Here is a 25615-nt window from a genome sequence, read left to right on the forward strand (position 1 = left end):
GTTATTATTATTATTATTATTATTATTATTATTAGAACATTTCTATGCCACCCCTTGCCGAAGCCTCAGGGCGGCTTACAACACAATAAAATACAATACAAAAATAACAATATAAAATTAAACTTAATAATATAAAATAAATAAAAAATATAAACGATATAAAAGAAGTTAGAAAAGTTATAAAAGAAAAGAAAAGAAGTCGCCCTGGCCAGATAAATATGTAAATATTGTTAACAATTAAAGTGACGTTTAAATAGAAAGGTCTTCACCCGGCGCCGAAAAACAAATAACGACGGCGCCAGGTGGACCTCTCTGAGGAGCACATTCCATAGATTGGGCGCCACAGCAGAGAAAGCCCTCCTCCGAGTAACTACCCTCCTAATTTCTTTCACGGAGGGTTCCCGGAGAAGGGCCTCTCCCGCAGATCTCAAGGGGCGGTCGGGCATATATGGATGTAAGCGCTCCTTCAGGTAACCAGGTCCCAAGCCGTTTAGGGCTTTATAGGTCATAACCAACACCTTGAATTGGGCCCGGACTTCAATGGGAAGCCAGTGAAGCTGTCGGAGGACTGGAGTCATGTGAGCATAATGCCCCGTCCCCATCAGCAACCTGGCAGCTCTATTTTGAACCAATTGAAGTATCCGGACCGTCTTCAAGGGAAGCCCCACGTAAAGCGCGTTACAGAAGTCAAGGCGGGAAGTCACCAGCCCCCAAACAGCCCCCAAACGGCGGCGACCGCCCTTTGGCCATCACCCTTCAGCCGCTGGCTGCACTTTGAGTCCGCAGGATGCTTCCGAAGCCCTGCCCGTCCTGCATGCCCTCATCTGTGCGGGGGGGGCGAGGCAGCCCGAACCGGACCTGCATGCTGGCCGGTGATACTGGCCTCCGTCGGCGGTGCGTCGCAGCGCGGCAGCGTGCTGCTGTTTGCGCGCGAAGGTCCTTCCTTCCTGCAGCGCGGGGGAGCAGCGTGCAGGCGGTGGTGTGGGAAGGTCCTTCCTGCAGCGCGGGGTAGGTGTTTCCTGTCCGGGGCGCTGCTTCTCCGTGCCGCCGGCCGCGCTTTGAGTCCGCAGGGCGCTTCCGAAGCCCCGCCCGGTCCCTCACGCCCTCACCTGTGCGGGGGGGGCGGGGCAACCCGAACCGGACCTGCGTGCTGGCCGGTGGTACTGGCCTCCGTCGGCGGTGCGTCGTGGCGCGGCAGCGTGCTGCTGTTTGCGTGCGAAGGTCCTTCCTTAATGTTATTGAATACTTAATAGAGTACAGTATGGTGTAAACATAACTTTTACATGCACTGGGAAATAAAAAAAAATCATATGACTAACTTTATTGCAATATTCACTTTATTGCGGTGGTGTGGAACCGAACTCACCATATCTCTGAGGTGTGCCTGTATCTTGCCATATTCTTCACATGAGGTTGCCTCCCTTGCAAGTCTTGCTCAGAATATTAGTGCTACATGAGCTTCATTTACTGGATTCCCATGACCCAAAACCCCATCATGGATAACTAGTTATGGTAGGGTATCTTGTCCAAATCCAAACTCCTTCCTTCTGGGTAGCTTGTTTTGAGGCAACAGGCCACACTGACAACCCAGGGCTTGTTACACAGAATGAGGGATCTACAATGGGTTATTATGTCATCTGAACCTGGCAGACCAGTCCCATTGTGGGTTGCAGGAAGAAGCTATTGAGCTACTTTGGGTAAGGTGGAATAATGTATGGCCTGGCAAAGTGGGACATCCAGGCCAACATAACTGCAGTATACATAAAAGTATAATGATGTTTTCTAGGACTCACAACCTGTTTCATATCTTATTTGTACTAAAAGCAATGCTGACAGTTAATTTTTATACATTGCTCAACTGAAACAGTTACTGAGAGTTGCCAGTTTGTTGAATTTAAGACTTTCAGATGTAGTATGTTCTGGGATCACTAGAATACTTTTTATATTAGTAAAGCAGGAACAGAACTGATCTTACTGTATCAGAATAAAACTGATGCCCAGATGTGGATATAAATGTGTATAAATAAATGAATTCAGTGTCTCACTAAGTGTCTGACTGATGTTCAAAGCACCGTAAACTGCAAGCAAAAATGCTTGATTCTGTGTAGGATATGCAACCCAGCAGGTGCACTATGGTTTGTATATATCATGTGCCCCCTATGTATTTTACAAATCTAGGCTGCTGTTATAATGTAACTCAAGGCGGTTTACATAATTCCCTTCTTCCTCTCAATCTCATCCTTGTGAAGGTAAGTTGGGCTGAGACTCTGTGACTGGTCCAAAGTGAATGAGTGGCAGCTAGAATCAAGATTGCCTGAGTCCCATTCACCACATTCTTAACAATTACACAGAAGCAGACATCAGGCTCTGTTCCCTAAAATTCTGGAAATGTCAATGTGCAGGCGAAAGCCAAATACCAAGTCTACTACCCTGAGCATATTCATTTGAGAGGAAGTTCTGTTTAACCATGGTACTTATTGCCGAGTAAGCATGTATAGGATATCAGTGTAAATGAATGAGGAAGAATTTGGTCTGTTAATGTATCACATTTGTCTAACATTTTTGTAATTATGCTTTTACAAAGTATGTATATCCCTGGTTTGTTTATTTTATTCTCTTTCCTGGCAGGAGGATGCATACTTTAATAGGCCATCGTGCAGAAATAAGTAGTGCACAGTTCAACTGGGACTGCACTTTGGTAATCACTGGATCAATGGACAAAACATGCATGGTATGATTGTTGGACCCCTATTAACATGGGATTGGATACATAACATGGGACTGTGTTCCATAAATAGAAGGGCTCCTTCTGTTAATGGAAGGAGTTTGATCCAGCGGAGTGATCCTTCTGGAAGAACATTTGTTGTGCCCTGCCCCAACCTGCAGCTGAAATTCTGCTCTGAAGGTCCCTCCAGCCCTCTGAGGGAACAAGTGGTTATAGGGGGAGAAGGGAATCAGCAAACACTATCTCATCTTTCTCATATTGGTGAGAGGATACTAAGTGGAAATTTCCTGAAGAGCTGCCCTTCTAATGGGAGTGAAATCTGAATCCAAAACAGAGACCTGGTTTGAACAACACAACAACTGCATTGACTCATAATGCTAAGCAATGCTGTGTGGTTACCATGCAGCATGGAACCTCACTGTATTTCCTGGGTTCAAACACGTGTGTGGTTTCTAGGCATGCCTGGTCTCCATCTTCAAATGGTGGAATGAATCCCATCAGTCCCTGTGGCTGAAAATCAATCCCAAAGCACACTGTTCCTGCCTGCATTGTCGGCCTGTCCCTCATTGGCCCACATGCTCCCCTGATCATGGCCTCAGGCAGCTGCTCCTGGTTGTGTTTGTGTTTGCTGCTCAGCAAAGCACTATTGCAGGAGCTCTTCCCACTGTTGCATCACATTATGCCAATGTACAAACATACCCACCCAGATACCCATTTCAACCCCCCTCTCCCTGCAACACACATACACTACTGTGCACAGGATTCACACATGCTGCTAGGGGCTGCCCTCACCCCCGTCCCCACCTGTTGCAGCCAGGCATATGGAAGGTATTTCCTATTGAGCAGACTTCCACTTTCCCCAAAGGTGCCTGTCTGGGAAAGTTTGCTGGCAGGCTGGCAGGTCACTGTTAGTCCTGCAGCTCTTGGGGGTAATGGCAGTGGGGCTTCTGGGGAGTCTTGGGGATTCTCAGAGACAAGATGGGAGCGGGGGAGAGAGCAGGAGACAGAGTGGCGACACAGGCTCCATGGGATGTTTGCCCTGTTGGCAAAATCTCACATGCTGCCCATGTGCTCTTCATGTTCAGGGCAGCCTCCGCATGAGGAGTTTGCTGGCTCCCAGAGTGGCACAGACACAGTGCCACTTCAGAGTTCTGCTCCAGCTGATGGCAATGACCAGACAGGAGTGCCAAGTGCAGCTGCCTCCACAGTCACTGCTGCTGGAGTTGGCATGGTGCGATGCCCCACTAAATTGGGAAGGCGATGTGCAGACAGAGAAAAAGTGGCACAAGGCAGTCAGTCTGAGCAGTTGCTAGGCAGAGCAGGCTAGCAAACAGTGCAAGCCAGAGCATCTGCAGCAGCTGCAGCCATGCTTACTGCCATACTTGAAGGCAGAAATGTGGAAACCTCATAGAAACATGGCCACCGGAATCAGACATAAGCCATAGTGAAGCACAGAAATCTTACAACAAGCCATTGTTTCTCTGTATGGTGTTATAGGAACCAAATGTGCCACACTTCAGTGTGAATGCTGGTTCACACATAAGATATGCCTGCAAGGTTTCCATGGTGGCTTGTCATTAAGTGTGAATGCCCCCACTGTGTCCACTGGGCTTCCCAATCAAATCTGTGAAACCTCTTGTCATTTGGAGGCTGAGCCTTGCCCTCTAGAATGATCTTCCTGCAGATGGTATCCTTGCTGCTATCCCTAGTTGGAAATAATAAGCATCAGCAGTGGCAAGAGCATCTTTTCATTACCTTTCTAAAGAGTTTCAAGGCAAAGCACTAACAGCTTCTCTTGATGTGACTTGTGATACTGCGCTTTAGCTGCTTAAAATGCTCACTATAATGAATTCCTGTAGATGTCTGAGTTCTATCAATAAGTGTCAGACGCAATAATTGTTCTGCTTTACACCAAATATGTACTCGTATGGAACAATGAATAAGGACTGAATAGATATACCTGCATCAAATGGTTCTGCCAAATAGAGAGAGAGACTTTTGAATGCCTGCTGTTATTTGCTTGCATTGTTGCTTACTGCTTTCTATCAACATTGCAGCTGTGGAATGCTCTGACTGGCAAGCGAGTGGCTACTTTAACAGGCCACGATGATGAAGTATTAGATGTTTGCTTTGATTATGCAGGGCAGCGTATTGCAACTGCTTCAGCTGATGGTAAGTAAAATTGATTACTCGGTTAAAATATCTCCATTTCATGTCAGCTGGCTGGAAGACCCTCTGTGGAAGAATAAAATGGTGCCTCCTAGCTATACTGCAAACATTCCCTCAGACAGTAACCCAGGGACAATATTAATCCTCATGTAACTCATGGATGACTTCAAATTATGCTTTCCCAAGTGTGTCTGTATTGGAAATCAGCTCAGATCTTTCATACATATGATCATGTGGAGAAGCTCAATGGCAGCATAAGCTGCTGTCAGGGATGATTGGTGATGAGGACTATCCATATAGGGAGCTATTTCTAAATGTTACAGTACATGTGTGATACGCTTTTTGGCCAGATTCTCATAAGACTATTGTTTGAACTAGATTTTCATTCCACCTGGTGTCTTTAGGTTTGGTCAATAGAAGAGTTCCAGAAACTTCCACACAATTTTCTTATAAACACCCCCTTTGCATCAACACATAATGGCCTGAACCTGCCTTCAGTCTTATCCTGTGTTCTTTGAACAAAAACATCCCAGAACAAAAGGTTCAAAAGTCCCAGTGAGTTCATGTCATTTCTAACACTTGGCTTCTCCTGGTAGAGAACGGCAGTTTTTTTCAATAAGACTGAACACAACAAAACACCCAGGCTGACCTAGATTCATCTTTTCTACCAAAGGAACAGCAAGAGTTTATGATGCAGAAACAAAAAAATGCATTGCAAAACTTGAAGGTCACGATGGAGAAATTTCAAAGGTAACTGTTTTATATCTGTTATTTTATGCCTCTTTGTTACTGTACTAACACTGGACTGCAATTCCAAATTACACACAAAGGAAAGTAAGCTGTGCCGGTCCATACATTTAGCTTTGGCTGTTATGCTTCTCTCATGCTACCTGAACATGGTGCAGACAATCCTTTTTCTTTCCCCACTAGTTGCTGTTACTTATAATGTTTAATATTTTGTGTCTCCAATGTGCTAGGAAGGTACAGTACTCAGTAGTTCTCTAATGAAAGCTGACCATGGGAAAGAGTATAATTGTAATTTTGGGATACAACCATATGTACAGATGTGTCCTAGTTATTCAGTAGAATTGATGCATGAAACAAGGGGTATGGTTTCAGCTTTAGAAATATATGTGGACATTTAATTTAATAGTTAAATTAAATTAAACATGTATACATTGGGCCCTAAGACTATGTTTGTTTTTTGTGTTGTGTGTTGTGTGTGTTTTGCTAGGATTTTCCAGCAGCAATGCTTTCTGAAATTTTTCATACATATTTCAAATGTTCATATAAGCATGATATGGAAACTTCTATTTCAGTCTCATCTCTCTTAACATCCTTTATGATACATCTCTTGGTGATCAGATGCAATAGAAGATGCGCATCCTTAACTTCTAATTGTTGTGTAAAACAAAGACAGTTTTGGCACATTCAGCTTTTTCAACTCCTACATTGCTATGAAATGATAAGCTGCCCTCACTCCAAATCCTTTTAGGCAGAGCCATTGAAAGTACAAGAGCACTTGCCAGTATGCTTTTAAATCACCATGTTCTAGTTTTACATTGGAAGGTTCTACAAACATCTTTTATCTTGCCTTTGTGCTTTGTCTCTAGGGCAGGGGTGGGTAACTTGTAGGCCAAAACATCTGGAGCATTACAACTTCCATCATCCATCAGCATTGGCCATACTGGCTAGCACTGATGAAAGTTGTTGGCCCAAACTTCTGGAGGACCACAGGTTGCACACTCCTGTCTGAATGTCTGAAGGAATTTGCCAAACAAGGGCTATTACTGTATTTGCATTTGTTCTTTGTCAACAAAGTTGCTAATGGTTTCATAGTTTCTTAGAAAGAAGGAGGAGTCAGTACTAGTTGATGGATACGAATGTTAAAGGCATTGTAGAGTTAGAAAGCAATGCTTAAATTAAATCAACTTACATAAGCTAAAGCAATACTCCCTCCCCAATCCAATTGCATCTGCAAGAGAATTAACACAAGCATATTTGTACAATATACACTCAGAGATAGATGAGAAGGATGTTATTGAATAATCCACAGTTCTTGTAACGTTACATGTGATGACATGTGGAGGTATAGCTGGCTAGGTATGTTTCATCATAGTTTAATTTTCTGAGCTTGTAGGTTCATGTAAGGTGATGGGAATAATAGATGGGACATCTTGTTATGTGATTAAAGTAGTGTCAATGTCTGTGTAATGAAATTTGGGAGCACAGTGGTATAGTAATATCAGTATAGTAAGAAGGTATAGGTATACAGTAGGTTTAATACAGTTTGTGATGCCAAAAAATAAGTCATTTGAACGGAAATAGTATTTACTATGGATTCAGATAAAAGGGGGAAATTGTCCTTTTTAAAAACCAGTATTTTTTTAAAAAATCAATGAACTGTCTAGCTGCATATAAAAGACTTCATGTTATTTTAGAATGTCATTTTAAAAAGTTCATTCCTGTCTGGTGCAAAGGATGCATCAATCATGGTTAACTTCTCCCACTGCCTAGGACAGGCAGAGAACATGTGACCAAGCTTTTGCCTTGGTCCTGGCCTTTGTGACTTCTCCCAGACAGTTTATTCCTTGCCTTTGTCCTAGGCCCAGCTTGTCTTTTCTCCCTTCAACAATCTCTTTTTCTATGCCCTGTTTTTTAGGAGGTTTTTTTGTGTCTTTGTTCTGCCTCTTATTTTAGTGAATTTTCCTTTCTTTTCTAATTTAGTCTTTTCTCTTTTCAAAAGGATACATTAAAAAATCCTGTACTTTCTTCTGGCTCTTCCATTATTTTGCTATAAGATGGATCCACCTAGAAAAAAGAGCTCCAAGCTTGTGAAGTAAAACAAAAGAAGTCACTAGGAATCAATCCAGAATTATGTCACTATGCAAGACCAAAGTGGGGATGTTGGGTGATGTGTGAATGCACAGATGACCATTCAAAGAAGGACAGTTACAGGAAAGCAACCTGCCTTTTTTCTTCATGGCCTCTGTTTGTCACACATATGGGTAGTGGGCTTACCTTTCTGGATGTGGTTCAGGGTCACTTCTAAAGAACTGAAGATTCCCAAAGCTCTATCTGCTCTAGCACAGAGATTGAGTTGGTAGTGCTTTTAAAAAGTAGGTGGTGGCTGCTCTAAAGAGTCCTGGTAGGGGGATACCAGCATGCAGAGCAGCGGAAATTGCCATCAACCAAGTAAACAGAATGTTCAACAGCTCCAAAGTCATAGGCGAAGTATATTGTTTGTACCACTGAGGCTGTGAATCTCTGGAAAAATACAGGGATGCCTTTAACAAAGAACAGTCTGTGGGAATGACAAAACAATTCATTTCTGGATCAATAGAATGCCAACATTCTATCAAGTGTGTGCAACATTGATTCATCAGAATAAAGGGAAACAAAGAAGCCTGGCAATATAATGTCTTGATTAATCTGAAAGCTTGAAACCAACTTAGGTAAGAGGGATCCGTACCTAGCATGGTAGCATGATTCTTCGTCATAGCCTCTGTGCATCACACATATGGGTTCTGCGCCTGTGCAGTGCCTTTGGCCGGAAGATTAACAGCTAACGGTTTTTGGCAGGAACTCCGCTCCCCCTCCCCCCTAGCATTATATAAGGAGCGGAGTGTCCTCCATTTTCCAGTCTTTGTGACCGCCGTTCTCTGTGCCTCATGCTGCTTCGCTCTCGCTAAGATTATTACTTACCTTCTTGCTCGTTGGAAAATGTCTCCTTTTTCCTACCAAGTTTGTATCCCTTGTTCCTGTTGTTAGTACTTCACTTATTTTTCTTCTTAACTTTTGAACCATTTTTTCCTCTTTATCGTTCCTATAAAAACAAAAAACAAAAATATTACTTTCCCGCTTTACTATCTCCTTTTTTTCTTCTTTCTACGATGGCGCAATGGGCGGTGTTCCGCAAGTGCGGAAAATGCGGCTCCAAAATGCCCGCCTTGGACCCGCATGATCTGTGCCTCCTTTGTTTGGGGGAAGGGCACAGAACCGATAAGTGCGGCCATTGTTTGTCCTTCTCTAAACAGGCGAGGAAGAACAGGGAGAACCGCCTCCGCAAACTCTTGTGGGACCAGGCTCTCCTCCAATCGGACCGGTTGGTGGCTAAGCCTTCCACGGTTGTGGCCCCACCCGAAAGCCATCCAACTTCAGCTGACCTGCCGCAACGCCTGGCCTCTTCCTCCATTGCTCCGCCCTCATGCCCTTCTGAAGAAGGCGCTCATACCATGGCAGACCAGTCTGTTTCCCTGCCAAGGAAACAAAAGGAAAAAAGGAAGCACAGCGACTCAGATAAATATCCTGTGCATAAGAAGGCCAAGAAAGATAAGATGGGCAAGCCGGTTAAGAAGCCAAAGAACCCCGAGCACGCAAAACACCGCCACTCGGGCTCAGCCTCTTCCTCGATTCTGATCCCTGCTTCGGAACCGACCCCCTCGGTCCCGACCATCCAGGCGGATATGAGGGTTACCCCACTGGGCTCACCGCACCGACCGACAGCCAAACCCATTCTGGATTCAAGGCGTGGTTCCATCTCAGATGGGGAAATACGAGATTCTCCACCTAGAGTTCGATCACCAACCCCGATGCCTCCGATCCCGATGGATACTGAGATCGCCATCTCCCCTCTGAGAAGCCGTAGGAGCCGTTTCTCGGATGCGAGGTCTGATGACTAGTACCACTCCAGAGACTATTATTCTCCGCTCCGAGATGAGAAGAGTACCACTCCGTAGCCTATTATCTGACCTCCAGGGGACAATCTTCGCCACCAGCGCCTCGGGAACGTTTCCATTCAACGCCCAGAGACGCCCCGAGGGCCCCATCTAAAGAAAGTGGCAGATCAGAGTCACCAGGAGATTCTTCTTCCAATGTACCACCCCCCTACTGGATGGAATCTGATGAGGCTGAGGCTGACTCGACCTCGCCAGATGCAGCGGTTGCTTCTCAGGGCCCGGGGTCGCCTGAGGAACTGTATATATCATTTAACGGTCTGATGGCCAGACTAGTGAGATTGCTCGATATAGAAGCCCACCAACAGCCGGGACCGAGCACCGATCGTTTTTATGATATGGTCAGGGGCGAACGATCCACATCTATTGCCTTGCCGTTTATTATGACCTTACGGCAGGCAGTGACCCAGCCATGAGACCTCTCAGCTTACCCACAACCGACTTCTCGTAAATACGAGTCCATGTATCGGGTGTGGGAAGAGGACATCCCGTTTCTTCTCTGTCACCCCAAGCCGAATTCGGTTGTTGTAGAATCCTCGCAGGGTCAGGAAGCCCGTGGACACACCTCGCCTCGTGACAAAGAGGGCAGAAAGGTTGATTCCCTCGCCCACCAGGTATACGCAGCTTCAGGCCTTGGTTTACGAATTTCTAATTATGAGGCAACCCTGGCACGTTACCAATATTTCCTTATGCAACACCTGGACGCCATCATCAATACCCTCCCGGGAAACAAGGGCGAACTTGCTAAGACTTTTGTTAAGGAAGCTACGCAAGAGGTGGTGCAACAGCTTTCCACCGCGAGGCACCACGTGGACTCTGATTCGAGGTCGCTGGTTGGTGCCATTTCCCTCCGCAGACACGCCTGGTTGCGTAATTGCAATTTTCCGGACGAGATGAAGCGGAGAATTGAGGAGATGCCATTTGACGGTTCAGGTCTCTTCCATGCGAGGACGGATAGCAAATTGAAGAAAATCCATGAATCAAGGATGACGGCCCATCGTATGGAATTTCAGTCTCTACCCCGACGTGAGTGGTCATGGTCACGTCCACAGTACCGTCAACAATTTTTGCCTTGGCAACAGCAACCGCATCAACGTCAGCAGTGTCGCAGGCAACAACCACCCCAGCGCTTCCAACAGGGCCGCCGCCGCTTTGATGCAGACAGGCGACAGTGCTGATGCGACGAGCGAACCTCTCCTCTCATTCCAACTCTACCCTCCCCCCTTTCATTTGGGGACCGACTGAAGAGTCGGCTCTCCATTTGGGAGTCCATCACATCTGATGGGTGGGTGTTATCTATCATTCAGCACAGATATGGAATCGAATTCAACCATGTGCCATCACTGAATCCTATCCGCTATACTCCGACTTCCTTGGTACTGTTAGACGAGATTCACCAACTCCTTGCTAAAGGAGCTATTCATCGCCTGTCGTTATCGGAGGGATTCCACAGATTCTATTCCAGATACTTTATGGTCCAGAAGCGAGATGGGGGTCTCAGACAAATATTGGACTTGAGAGCTCTCAATAGATTCATAACACCAAAGAAGTTTCAGATGACCACACTTCAAAGTATTCTCCCGTTGCTGGGAAGAGGGGATTGGTTCACCTCATTGGATCTGAAGGATGCCTATTTTCATATTTCAATACATCCAAGTTATAGGCATTTCCTTCGTTTTGCGGTGGACTCTGAAATCTACGATTTCAATGTGCTACCGTTTGGATTAGCCACTGCACCAAGGGCTTTTACGAAGTGTATGGCTCCTGTCTGTGCACACCTTCGATTACGTGGAATTCGGATATACCCGTAACTTGATGATTGGTTGCTGGTCTCCGACACAGAAGCAGGGCTTTCGTCTGCTGTTGAGTTTACATGCGCTCTATTGCACAATCTCGGACTCTGTATTAATCAACAGAAATCTTCCCTTCTCCCTATGCAGGTGATCAACTTTATCGGAGCCCGGCTGGATTTGATGTTGGCAAGAGCCTTCCTTCCTCGGGACAGACGGCATGCGATTGCTCAGTGCATAGCTTGGATTTGACAAGCAAGAACCGTCCCCGCCCGGTCTGTCCAGAGCCTGTTGGGACACATGTCTGCTTCCATCGCTGTGGTTCCGCATGCCAAACTCAGGCTACGTCCCCTTCAGCTGTTCTTCAGTGGAATGTTTCGACCACAGACAGATCCACCTACCAAATGGATTCGACTCCCAGCTTCCGTTCTTCAGTCCCTGTTATGGTGGATAGACCCAGCCAATCTGACTGTAGGCGTTTCGTTTCGACCCTGGTACCCTACAGTAACCCTCAGCACCGATGCGTCCCTGCTGGGATGGGGAACCATTTGCTCCAATCTACGTACCCAGGGAATATGGAGTCACCGGGATTGCAGGAACCATATCAATTTCCTGGAACTTCTTGCCATTTTCAAAGCCCTGCAATCATTCAAGGATGTGCTTCTACACCAGGTCGTCCAGGTGACCTCAGACAACATGGCGACGGTCTTTTATTTGAACAAACAAGGGGGAACCCGATCCCGGAAACTAGCCTGCCTGGCCATGCAGATTTGGGACTGGTGCATACCGAGAGGTATCACTCTTCTAGCAGTTCATCTTGCAGGCATGGAAAATACAGGCGCGGATCTCTTGAGCAGACATATGTCGCGGTCACACGAATGGGAGCTAGACCATTGGGTTCAAGACACACAGTTTCACCGATGGGGCCAGCCAGACATCGAGCTGTTTGCCACACAACAGAACAGGGCATGCACGGCCTATTGTTCCAGAGCGGGGATGGGTCAGGACTCGCTTGGGGATGCTTTCATGATCCCCTGGACAAATAAGACTTTTTATGCTTTCCCTCTGATCCCACTCATCATGAGAGTGTTGGCAAAGATCATTCACGAAGGGGCCACAGGGCTACTGATCACCCCCTGGTGGCCACGCCAGCCATGGTTCTCAACTCTCCTTCACGTCTCCCGAGAAGAATTTCTCCAACTCCCTCTTCTTCCTTATCTCGTTACCCAGAGGGAGGGCACGATCCACCACCCAGACTTGCTGTTGCTGAAACTGACTGCATGGAGGATACGATGACCAGCTGCGATGCACTGGTATCGACGCCACCAACGGTCCCTGCCATTCCTGCTCAGCAGAGTCTACACCCAGACCTACAGTATATTCTCGAATCTGTGCTACGACCATCTACTAGGAAGTCGTACGCGGCAAAATGGCAGAGATTCTCTAACTTTGCCAATTTACACTTGTTTCCGGCCCCCTCGGCTTCTGTTTCATAGATCTTTCAGTTTCTCTTTGAATTGCATCAGTCTGGACTCAAACCTTCGTCCATAAAAGTTTATACAGCAGCGAGTTCACATTACCGGGGAACTATACATGGTCTCTCCATTTTTGCTCAACCTCTGATTAAAAGATTTTTGAGAGGATTGAGTAATCTGCATCCAACTATAAGACCTCTAATGCCCACCTGGAGTCTTTCGGTGGTTTTACAAGCGCTGACTTGATCACCTTTCGAACCCATGGCGACCGTTAGCTGTTAATCTTCCGGCCAAAGGCACTGCGCAGGCACAGAACCCATATGTGTGACTGCACAGATGGCCACTCAAAGAACATCAGTTACAGGTAAGCAACCTGCTCTTCTCCAAGATCCTACAGTTTGTCCAGTCAGACTTCTAGTTCTTCCATCAATTCTCAACCTTCTTACATAAGGCTTTGTGCATATCTTTACATTTCTTCTTACTTACGGTTTTATTTGTGGTAACTGTAATGTTTGCCTGGAGAATTTCAGAGTTACCTGGATCTCTCCATGAGGACCAACTTTGAGTTCAGTAAGGACTCCCTCACACTCGTTGAATTCATCCTTATGACCCAAATTAACACACTTCTTCACAATATTCAAGAAATTCTTATTTCCCTTACTCCTCACACCTGTGAGCAGGTATGGCGCACTGGATGTGGAAGGGCCAGCAAAATCTACTATACGATAACTAAGTAACTTAGAAGTTTCAATTCCTTCCTTGTCTCCTTTTATCCAATGGATTTTGGACAGAATGTGTCCCATACCACCCTTGCTAGGGAATGGAAAATAGGGTAGCTTCCATGAAGTTCCATTCTGATTGGGTGTGCAGGTAATATCTGTACTGGATCCTCAGGCTGATCACCCTGACTGATTATGGAGTGTGCCAATGTCAACGAAGGGATTTCCCCTTTTTCCCTTCTGTTTTGGCATGCTGCATGAATAACTTCTCCATAGCCATTCTGTCTGAATGCTTAGCTAGTAAGAACTGGCTGAGACGAGCCTGGTCACATGCATGTGGGCAGTAGGAGAAGTTAGTTGACCTTGATTAGTTAACCTTCCTGTATAACAAATTGAAATGGAAAGTCAACTTTTCAATTATTGTTATTTAAACATTAAAAATATTTTACTGAAAAATCATTTTATTAGTTTACTGTGGAAATAAAGCTCTGTATTGCACAATTCTTTTTGTATTCCATTATATTCCATTTTCTGTGTTCATATAAAATAGTATTAATAAATTATGTTTGACAAGCCCATATGGTTCAAGAATTAATCAACTATAATTCACCAACAACTTCTCTGTGAATAATTATTATAAATTATGTAATTACCAATGTCTTCACTTTCTTTGTTTCAGTTCCCTCTGACTTGAGTGTTTACAGTTTTCCTGGACTTGTCAGCAATGTGTGCATATACACTTGAAATCTATGTATCCAATGTAGTGGGCTGTAGTCCATGAAAACTTATTCCATAATATATTTATGAGTCTTTAAGGTGCTACAAGATTCAGACCAGGCTAAAATGCCTATTTCTCTAGAAATCTTCAATACTTTTTTTTTAGAAGCATACCTAAAATTCCTCATTCATTCTCCAAAAATTCAAAATTTGTTGCCATCCACCTGTACATAGGTTCAATAATTTTTGCTCTTTCCTCTCTCCTTTACTAAATAAATCAGCTTTTTCCAGTATATAACCTGTCAAAATATAACTCCTCCATTCCTGAAGACAGGTCTTTAAATTCAGGTGCTTTTAAATCTTAGGGCCCTTAAAGTGAGCCTCTATGCAGGTATGTTGGTTCAAGCATAAAGATTCAAGGGCATGAGACGCTTAGGGAGGGATATAAGGGGCCATATGATATTTCAGATACTTCAGATTACCAGATCCATGGTGGGAAACAGAATTCCAGTCTCAAAGCAGGGGATCCATGGTCCTGTCGTGCCACACTAGCTGCTTCTCTGAAGCCTGAACATTGACCACAGAGGGGGTTTTAAGGGGTGGCTTGGGGAAGAATGTAAGCTGGGGCCACCAGGATGCAAGGTAGCCTGATGGTACTTCAACCCACTTCCCTACCTCCATGAATTTTCTCAGCTGGGTGGCCAAACTGTAGAGTTGAAAGAATATGGAGGCTGAGATTGCCTCTGTCACTTTCCTTGCTTTGTACTGTATGCTTGTAAATCTTCAAGTTTAGACACTTACAAGCACAGAGAGTGCGGTCACTAGCATTAAACCCTTAATTCATCAAACAAATTATAGCTTTATTTTTCCCCAAGAGTAGACATTTAACCTTTGGCTAATGCTGCCTTCCAGCTATGGGCCAGTTTATATGGTACGATGTATGCTTTATTATTTCTGGGCTGTTATGCCATACTTGTTACCTAGTGATGCTACCTAACTCCTACCTAACTGCACAAGGCATTCAACACAGTTTGCTGTGTTGAAGTAAATAAAGGTCACAGACTAGTATGGGTTTATGGATCTGAAAAATCGACCAACAAAAGATAGTTAAGCTATTGTTTATTTAAGGATGTTTTAGAAGATGTTCTTTGGAATTGATTCCCAAGTATAAAATACAGCAACATTTATAACTTATAAAGGGAACATATTTAGCATATAAACCACAATTTATTAATTAACACTCCACATTGGTTAGCTTCTTCATGAATACGTTTGTATTTAGGATCAGTCCACAAAATAATGTATGACGTGGCCCTTATTCTGCAATAGAAAGATGCTGAGTCAGGAGCCCTTTCTTTGTCATATAAAATTCTATTCTTTTTCAGCGCACTTCTATTTCTGAATCAAATCGTTATGTGTTAACAAATCAGAGATCAATAGGAATTCAGTTGTTGCTATTCCAGGGTAACAGTACAATGGGACATATCTTTATCATGGTGGACAAACTGTACGATTTGATTGATGCTACTATCTCGCGTCTTTAAAACCACCTTTGTTTTTGTTTTTTAAAGATCTGCTTCAATCCTCAAGGCAGTCGTATCCTTACAGCCAGCTCAGATAAGACAGCTCGACTTTGGGATCCTCAGACAGGACAATGCATTCAGACACTAGATGGACACACTGATGATATATTTTCATGTGCTTTTAACTACAAGGGCAATATAATTATTACAGGTAACGAGCATCAAATTTAGATGCAATGCTATGCATGTTTTGCCCCCAGAAAGTCTTGTAACAGTCTAAACATGCATAGGATTGCACCTTTAGAAATTTTGCTAATATTTTGCTTTGATTTTAGACCAGCTGTAGTGGATAGAGCTAATGCAATGTAGCGTAAAAGGAGTTTCCCAGTCACTGTTAGAATCAATTTATATCAATCCTGTATAAATTTGGACCAAACTGTGCAGTTGTTTCCATGGGTGATTGCTCTTCCAGACCAGATTAATTGGTTTAGACCTCCAGAGCATTTATATTGCTTTGCATGGGTCTATGTGGGAGCTGAAAGTGGGTGGGTTCAGTTGAAATGGGTTATTTCACCACAATGAACCACAGGGTGGCAATTTGTATATGCCCGTGTGAAGGCTAACCAGCCCTAGAACAGGCCATGGGTTATGGAATGGAATAAATCACAGTTGCAGAATATGCATGATGTCAGAACCCCTATGTGTAGGCTGCATATTTAAAATGGTGGCCATGGAGGCTGTTGCTTCACCATGGGTTGCTGGGCTTGCTAAAAGCCCTATTGTCAGCAAAGTTAGGAGGGGTGGATGTGTATGTAATAAAAAACAAAATACTGTTGATAAAATAGTATTGCATGCTTGCTAAAAACCTGGGAAGCTATAGACAATTATTTGTACATTGTAGATATACAAATATTTTTTTAAAAAAATCTGTTGATTTTCCTTCTAGGTAGCAAGGATAATACGTGTAGGATATGGCGCTAATTGAAGACAAAGTCTGATCCAACCTCCTAGCAGTTTGCATACAAAAAGTTTCCTATACAGACAATTACCACTAAGCTTTTCAAAAACCTCTGCCTTTATCTCTCTTTTTAAGAATAACTGAAGTAGTATTTTCTGGAAACAGAGAATTAGTTATATTAGCTAGTTATGCCATATACTTACATAGTGATTAAGTTGCAAAAGGTACTACTATTTTCTTTGTAATGATTTGTAGCCCATCTGAGGTGGGAGAGGGATGGGAGAGAAGAGGAGTTGCATCATGATACTACTATTACTTTGGATGCCTCTCATATTCTGTTGGATACTTTTTACTTATTTTGTTTAATTTTAATATAATAAAATATTTAAAGCATTATAACTATGTAATATTGACTGAAGTATTTCTCCAGATTCTATATATTACACTATAGAATCAAGGGCACTTTTTAAAACCCTTGATTTTCAAGTTTTATAACTAGTTCTGTATCCATATCCTGAACAAAAAGATTGTTTTTCATTCATGTGTTGGATTTATAGTCTGCCCCATCTTTAACTTGCTAATTCTTAAAATGTCATATTTATTCTTAAAATGTCCATGTGCCGAAGTACACAGCATTATACTAGTTCATGCATTAGCTGTGGAAAGGTGATACAAGGCCTCCCCTTGAGCTCGTACTTTGGCCTGAGCTCACCCTAACCCTTACCCTTACCCTCCCAATTTGAGAGGAAGGAATTATGTGAACCAGATCTCCAGGTGACCAAGCACTGAAGAAGTGGGTCTGAACTACCTTTAAAAGTAACCTTCATAATACGGTGCCCACGTATGCATGAGCAAACATAAGTATCGCCAGCAAAGAAGACATAGATATGGAATTTCCCTATGTACATTCAAAAAACATTATCATTTAACTAGAAATGCAGTATGTCTCACAATAGTGGGCAGTTACTGAGACTTGTGCGCCTTTTCAAGTCCCTTGTCCATGAGCCAACTATATATGGGCAGGTTCCCCTTCTCCCTGCTCTTCCTTTTTACTATATTTACCTTAAAACCACACCATGCCAGGACAGCTTTTCAAAAAGAAGATGCCTTTGAATGAAGGATTATCCTCTGACAGCAACAGTTTCCTGTAAAGTAGGACGTATGAGTTTCCTAGCCATGATAAGGAAGAACTTGTGCTATTCCCCATTTTTTCTTTTGTTTTGGTTATGCTCAGTGTCTAAATGGGGGCTCTGATTTGTTGTCCTTCAGCTCTTTTATCTTCTCCCCTCTTATTTTCTGCCATTTTTAATTCTTATTCCTATTTTTGTTGGGTCTATGACCACATAATAAAGATTGATTGATTATTCCTATTTGTCCTCTGAATTGTGATAAAGAACCAAATCGCTTGCCTTGGCATGTGTGTATATCTGAACAACCAGATGCTATTTTGGTACTAGCGTGAAAGCTTGCCTCTGCATGTTTTCAAACCCCAGCTTTTAGTGCCTCCAGTGCAAGTTTTTTATTTTGTCCTGAAACTGTCAAGCTTAGTGAAGATTATCTAGTCTGACTTCCCTGTTCAGATTTACCCCATGATTCCTCTGGCATTATGCATGGTTTACCTGTTGTGAAGATTGTGCATGTGCCCAGCTTGAGATCTGCTGCAGAGGAAACCACTAATATCTGCTTCAGAGCAAAACATAGCAGCTTAGGCCCTGGGGAGGGGAAACATTTGTTTATAAACTACATGGCACATGCTTATTGTCTTGAGAAGAAAGCTTATAGCTTCTGCTGAAATTACTTATTTGCAAGCAATAGCTTAACAAAAGATTCACGTACAGTCTTACAATCATAAAATAATACAGTTGGAAAGGGCCAATAAGGCCACTGGGTCTAATCTCTTGCTCAGTGCAGGACTCCAATTTAAGCATCCCTAAGAGATGGCTGCCCGGTTGCATCCTGAATGCCTCCAATGTTGGGAGAGCCCACAACCACCCTAGGTAATTGGTTCTATTGCCATATTGTTATAAAAGTCAAGACATTTCTCCTGATGTTTGGTCAGAATCTGACTTCCTGCCATTTGAGCCCATTATTCCATGTCCTGCAGTCTAGGATGATTGAAAAGGAATGCTGGTCTTATGTGTGACAATTCTTCCAGTACTAAAAGAGTGCTATCCCATTCCCACTCAATCTTCTCATGGCTAAACATAGCCAATTCTTCCAGTTTCTCATAAGGCTTTGTTTCTGGTTCTGTAATCATCTTTGTTGCCCCCTTTAAACCTTTTCCATTTTGCCTGCATCTTTCTTAAACTGTGGTGCACAGAATTAGATACAGTTCTCAAGATGAGGTCTAACCTATGCTGAGTGGAGAACTAGTGCTTAATGTGATTTGCAAGTGATACTTATATTAACGTAGGCCAAAATAGCATTTGGCTTTTTTTGCAGTCACATCACACTGTTGACTCATATTTAGCTTGCAGTCTCCAACAACTCCAAGATAGTTCTAGCCTGTAGTATTGTTGAGACAAGTAATCCTACCTTGTAACTATGCATTTGATTTCTTTTTCCAAGGGGCAGAATTTTGCATTTAAATTTCAGTCTGCTGTTTTCAGCCCAGAGCTCCAGCCTGTCAAGATCACTTTGAATTGTGAGACAGACAAACCTTGTGGAATTCTATGACAAGGTTTCGAGATGTCTAGGTGGAGGGGATGCAGTGGATGTGGTTTACCTGGATTTCAGCAAGGCCTTTGACAAAGTGCTCCATGATATCCTGGTTGAGAAACTGAGGAGTTTTGGGATACACCAAAGCACAGTCTGACGGATTAGGGCATGGTTGACTGACCAAAAGCAGAGGGCAACCATTAGTGGGGAATCATCGGGATCATCCTGTTTAATCTTTTCATAAATGACATGGAAGAAGAGGTGAACAGTCTGCTGATCAAATTCGCAGACAATACTAAAACTGGGGGAGTGGCCACAATTAAGGAGCAGGTACTCCAGATCCAAAAGGATTTGGACAGACTATGGAAGTGGGCAGGAGACAACAGGATGGCGTTCAGTGTGGATAAGTGCAAGGTCTTGCACTTGGGGAATAGGAATCGGTGTCATAAGTACAGGTTAGGGGACAAGTGGCTGGAGAGCAGCACTTGTGAAAGGGACTTCGGTGTGCTGGTTGACTGCAGGCTAAACTTGAGTCAGCAGTGTGATGCGGTGGTCAAGAGGGCGAACACCACCCTTGGTTGCATAGCCAGAAGTGTGGCTTGTAGCTCAAGAGAGGTATTACTACCACTCTACACGACTGCAAATTTTATAAGCCTTCCCTAAACCTCTTTATCGAAATCAGAAGCCAGTGCAGTGTAGTGGTTAGAGTATAGGACTGGGAGCCAGACGATCAGAGTTGAGTGTCCATTCAGCCAGAAAGGTCACTGGGTGACTTTGGGCTAGTCACTTCCAGGCTTGTGAGGATAAGATTGAGAAGAGGAGAGGAGGATTATGTAAGCTGCCTTGTGTTTCTTGAATGAAAAAGGTGGAATATAAATATAATAAATCATTAATCATTAATTGAAATGTTGAAGAGCACTGGGCCCAAGACTGGGTTGTGTGGTACCCCGTTCATTACCTCACCCCAGTTTGAGAAGGTGGTATTGATAAACACCCATTGGCTGCATTCTCCCTAATGCTAAGGCAGTAACTGCACAGCACAGTATGTTACGTGATGGAAAAGGGGCAGTGTTCAGATGCAAAGACAAGATATGGTGAAGGGTGGAAACCTTAGAACAAGCTGTTTTTCCACATGGTTCTATGGAGACAAAATGTACCAGACTTCCCCATGGACATTGGGTTCAAACATAATGACAAGCCATGCCCCCGTGGTTTCTACCATAGCTTGTTAGCTTGTTACACGTGCACCCTCCCTTTGTATCTGATTATGTAGCCAACTGTGAATCCACTTGATAGTTGTTCCATCTAGCCCACTTTTAGCTAGTGTATCAGAGAAAGCGCTGCTGAAGTTAAGATGTGTCCACAGAATTCAAATCTACCATGAAATTTCTGCTCAAAAAACGAGTTCAGATTAATTTGGCAGGGTTTTGTCTTGACAAATCCATATTGGCTTCTAGTAATAGCTGCATTGTTTCCAAGATGCTAACCACTTTATCATCTGTTCCAGAGTTTTCCCAGGGATTGATGTAAGACTGACTTGCCTGTAGTTCCCAGGTTCCTTCCTTTTTTTCCTCTCCCAACTTTTTGAAAAAATACAACATTGGGCCCTCCTCCAGGCATCTTGCCCCCCCCCGCCCCCCCATGATTTCGCAAAGATACTAGACAGTGGCTCTGAGAATTCCTTTGTCAGTTTCTTCAGTACTCTAGGTTTTTGTCCGTTGGGCCCTGGAGATTTGAACTAGTGCAAAGTAATGAGGTGTTACTTGCTCTTTTGCCTGTCACTCTTAAGTCGCAACTCTTTCCTTCAGCTTTTACTTCATCTTTGCCAGGGAGGTTCTTGACCCTCTTTTGGGAGAAGTCTGAGCCAAAGCAAGAACTGAGCCCTTCTACCTTTTTGTTGTCATATTATCATTTTGTCATCCTTATTCAGTAGTTGAACCACCATATCTTTCTTCGTTCCTTTACCATGTTGAGATTTGTAGACTATTTTTTAGCACCCCTTGCTAATGTCAGCTCATTCTCAGCTTTAGCCTTCCTGATGACATCCCTGAAATTCACACTATTTGCTTGTACACTTCTTGTGGAGTCTGGCTTTCCTTCCACTTCCTATGTTGTCCCTTTTTGTTTTCAGTTCATCTCTTAAGCGTTTTATGAAACCACATTGTCTTCTGTTGTCTTTTAATTTATTTTCTTGTTGGAATTGTTTGTAATTGCAGCTTTCAAAATTCCTTGTTTTAGAAATTCCTACTCATATTGGACTCTTTTTCTCATTAGAGTCATTTGCCATGGAACCTTAATTATCACTCTTCTGAGTTTATTAAAATCAGTTTCCTAAAAATGTAGGCTATCCATGTGGTTATGCTGTGCTTTTAGATTTCACTTTTGGAAGCCTATACCTGTCACGCACTTAACAACTCCTGGTTTATTGAAATATCTCAGGCTATAAAATTAAAAAAAGATAAAGCACCTGGCCCAGATGGTATTACAATGATGTATTACAAATGCTTAAAATAAAAATTAATGATACCACTTTAGAAGGTAATGAATGAAATTAATAAAGAGAAATAATTGCCTTCATAATGGCAAGAAGCTCATAGACCACTGATACATGAAGAAGGTAATGGTCCTACATTGCCACAATCCTATAGACCTATTTCTGTATTAAATGTGGATTACAAACTTTTTACTTTAGTAATGTCAGAAAGATTAAGAAAATGTATTGCAAAGCATATTCATACAGATCAGACTTCCTTTGTACCAAGGAGGTTTATGAAAGGGTTTATCAAAGATAATGTTTGTTTAATTTGAATTTGTTAATGCAACTGAATTTGTTAAGAAGAAAGCTGCATTTATGTTTCTAGACGTGTTTGACAACATTTCTTGGTCTTTTCTATTAAAAACCCTTCGTTATTTAAATTATGGGCCAAGATTCATGAATTGAATATAGGCAATTCACACAAAACACCATGCAAAAATGTTTAATAAATTAAACATTGAGGGATGATTTTCAAATGGAAAAAGGCACATGCCAAGGATGTCCACCATTTTCACTTTTATATATCCTCATATTGCAAGTTTTGGCTACAAAAATAAAAATAGCCCCAAAAATTAAAGGCTTGAAAATAGATGGAAAAGAATATAAAATGAAATGTTATTTAAAATGGGAAAAAGCTCAAGGGTTAAAGTGCTACAAGATGAAAAGAAGAGGATGCCTTGCAGTGCCAGACATCACATTATACTATTATGTGGCAGGCCTAATATGGATTACAGACTGGATTTTTAATTGCAATGAAAGATTAGTGAAATTGGAAATTGCAGACCTAGAGAAAGGAATACACAATCAACTATGGGCTAAAGAATCAGTTAAAAAGCATTGACTTCAAATAAGTCATGCATTTAGAAATGTTTTAATAAAAATTTGGTACTCCATGATGTCACCAATAGAAGCATACCATGGAAAACATTCTAGGAAAAACAATGATCTTATAACTTAGAGCAACATGGTCAACTAACAAGGCCAGATTAAGTCATGGCAAGAATTAAAAGATGAAGGAAAACACAGAATGGCTCCTTTATCATCAGCAAGCCTCAAGATTAGAAAAGGGAACTCAAACTGGAAAAGGCATAATATATTTTATGGACTTTGAAATTATAATTTAAAATAATTCAGAACACCTCCTTGGACATATTTATAAACAAGTGTTTAACTATGATACTGACATAATTTGCATGAAAAGCTGAATGCAGAATCTTCAAGAAGAACTATTGACCCACCAATAGGAAGTCTTATAGATGAAGGACCTAAAATTTACCACATGCGAAAGCATGTGGTAAATTGACATACGATCTACTTGTATTTCTGGTGGTATATTACCCCAAAAGATGGGTGAAAAACCTTACAAGAATGGCAACAACATTGAACACTTCATTTGAAAAAAACCAAGAAATAGAGTATTACAAGATGAAAAAGAAAGAGGAAGTGTAGCAGTACCTAATATTAAATTGTATTACAATGTAGCCAACCCGGTTTGGATTATAGACTGGATTAAGAATCCTGATGAAAGATAGTAAACTTGGAAACAGCAAATTTAGAAGAAGGATTACACAATTATTTGTGGGTGAAAATATCAATAGAAAAGATTCAACGAAAAATAAAAGCCATGCAATCAGAGATACTTAGTAAGAATTTGGTATTATACAAGGAGAAGAATTAGCCCTCCAATCTCTCCATGGAAGCATACTATGACAAGCATTTAAGGAAAAGCAATGATGTTGTAACATATGGAGATACGATTAACCAACAAGGAGGAATTAAGCCTTGGCAAAAATGAAAAGATGAAGGGGAAAAGATAGAATGGCTCCCTTACTTTCAGCTGGTTTCAAGACTGAAAAGGGAAATGCAATTAGGAAGAGGTGCCATAAGAGATGTAACAGAATTTGAAAAGTTGATTTTATCAAAAAGACCATTAGGACAGATTTACAGTCAATTATTGCAATATGACACTGAAACAGAACACTGATAGTCTTACTCTAAATGAATTTGTCCAGTCCTCATTGAACCTAGTGGCCATCACCACCTCCTGTGACAATAATGTCCACAGGTTAACAATGCACTGTGTGAAGAAGTACTCCCTTCCTGAATCTCCCAGCAAGTAGCATCACAAGATGACCTTTGGTTCTATGAAAGGAAGTAAAGTATTTCTTTCTCCATCGCATGGATAGCATGTACTATTTATCTTGTCTCCCCTTATTCACCTTTTTATTAAGCTGAATAATCACAGATGTGACTTTTCCCCATAAACAAGTTGTTCCAGTCCCTTGATCATTTCAGTTGCCCCTTTCTGCACTATTTCAGTTTCTACAGTTTGCTTTTTTTAAGTGTGAAGACCAGACCCATACACTGTATTCTAAGTGTAGTCACACAATATATTTGTGTAGGAGTATGATCTTGGTAGTCGTATTTTCAATCCCTTTCTTAATTAAGCTAGTTTTTCACAGCAGCCACAGTGGATTGACGGTTTCACCAAGCTGACCACTACAGTCCTAAGCTCTCTTACTTGGTCTGTCACTAGCTCAGATATCAGCTTATACTTGAAAATGTGGGTTTTTCCCCCACCAACATGCATCGCTTTATAAAGTGCAGCCCAATGTAAGCAGTCCATTCATTTGCTTACATTGGACTGCAGTTGCCATCTCAATGCCGTTCCACCTATTTCAAGAGATTTTTTGAGCACCATGCACTCCTTTTTTGTTTTAACCACTTTAAATAATTTGGTGTCGTCTGTGAATGCCAGCCATTTCACTGCCCAATCTTAATTCCAAATCATTTCAGAGTAAGTTGAAAAGCATTGGTCCCAGTGCAGAAACTTGTGGGCTTTCCACTGCTTACCTCTTTTAGTCTTCAAGAGCAAAAGGTGTTCAACACCTATGAAAAGCAGCATCTTCAGTTTATACAGATATTCATTTCCTGAAGCATATTTTCAGGCTGTACAGAGAACATTTGCAGAGCAATTTGGAAGAAGACACATTTTGTTTTGTTTAACAGCTTGATGACAATGCTTTATTCCTTCTGTATCATATGCAGAAGACAGCCAGAACCAGGCTCAGGAAAATAAAAAAGACACTGATTGTTAACACAAATTTATTTCAGATCAGGCTGCAATACTAAGAAGTAATGCACAGGAAAAGAATCATCACACTGTTACATGTCAGCCAAGTTATTTGTGCTTATAAACATTTATTCTACCACTGCAAAAAGTGTGTATAACTCACAATAAAATGGCATTGATCTAAAAATAAATACTTTCCCCAACAATATAATTTCAGTCATCAATGCTCCATAACTTTGCAATCTGTTTCTAAGAGGTACTGAGTGTACACAGGTCTTGATAGGCTTTTTGGGAGAGAGAGTTTTCTAAAGCAGAATCAGGTACTGTTCCACCAAAGCTCATTTTTGCAGTAAACTGACCTTTGTATTAATAATAATGACCTTTCCTTCTCTACATGTATTGCAGAGTAATTGTTTTGCCAGCAAAGTCACTTGAACACTTTGAAATAAATTCAAATTCTTGAAAATGGCTTTGCTGAATGTATGAGAAAGGACAAGCATGCAAGGGCATTGACAAGAACAATGGTGATAATTATG

The 25615-nt window shown here is 42.2% G+C and overlaps 1 protein-coding gene across 2 annotated transcripts in view; it reads left to right on the forward strand.

The window, feature by feature from the left end:
• Positions 1-17219, forward strand: part of DAW1 (dynein assembly factor with WD repeats 1) — a 39679-nt gene extending 22460 nt beyond the window's left edge. For both annotated transcript variants that reach the window (XM_044433018.1, XM_044433017.1), the window contains 5 exons: positions 2629-2731; positions 4783-4897; positions 5568-5644; positions 15903-16065; positions 16801-17219. In XM_044433018.1, coding sequence (XP_044288953.1) covers positions 2629-2731; positions 4783-4897; positions 5568-5644; positions 15903-16065; positions 16801-16835 — 493 coding nt within the window. In that variant the 3' untranslated portion in view covers positions 16836-17219. The remainder of the gene's footprint in view (positions 1-2628; positions 2732-4782; positions 4898-5567; positions 5645-15902; positions 16066-16800) is intronic.
• The last annotated feature ends 8396 nt before the right edge of the window (positions 17220-25615 follow it).

Source organism: Varanus komodoensis, unplaced genomic scaffold, assembly GCF_004798865.1.
Source record: "Varanus komodoensis strain SLA01 unplaced genomic scaffold, ASM479886v1 scaffold25, whole genome shotgun sequence".
Lineage (NCBI taxonomy): Eukaryota > Metazoa > Chordata > Lepidosauria > Squamata > Varanidae > Varanus > Varanus komodoensis.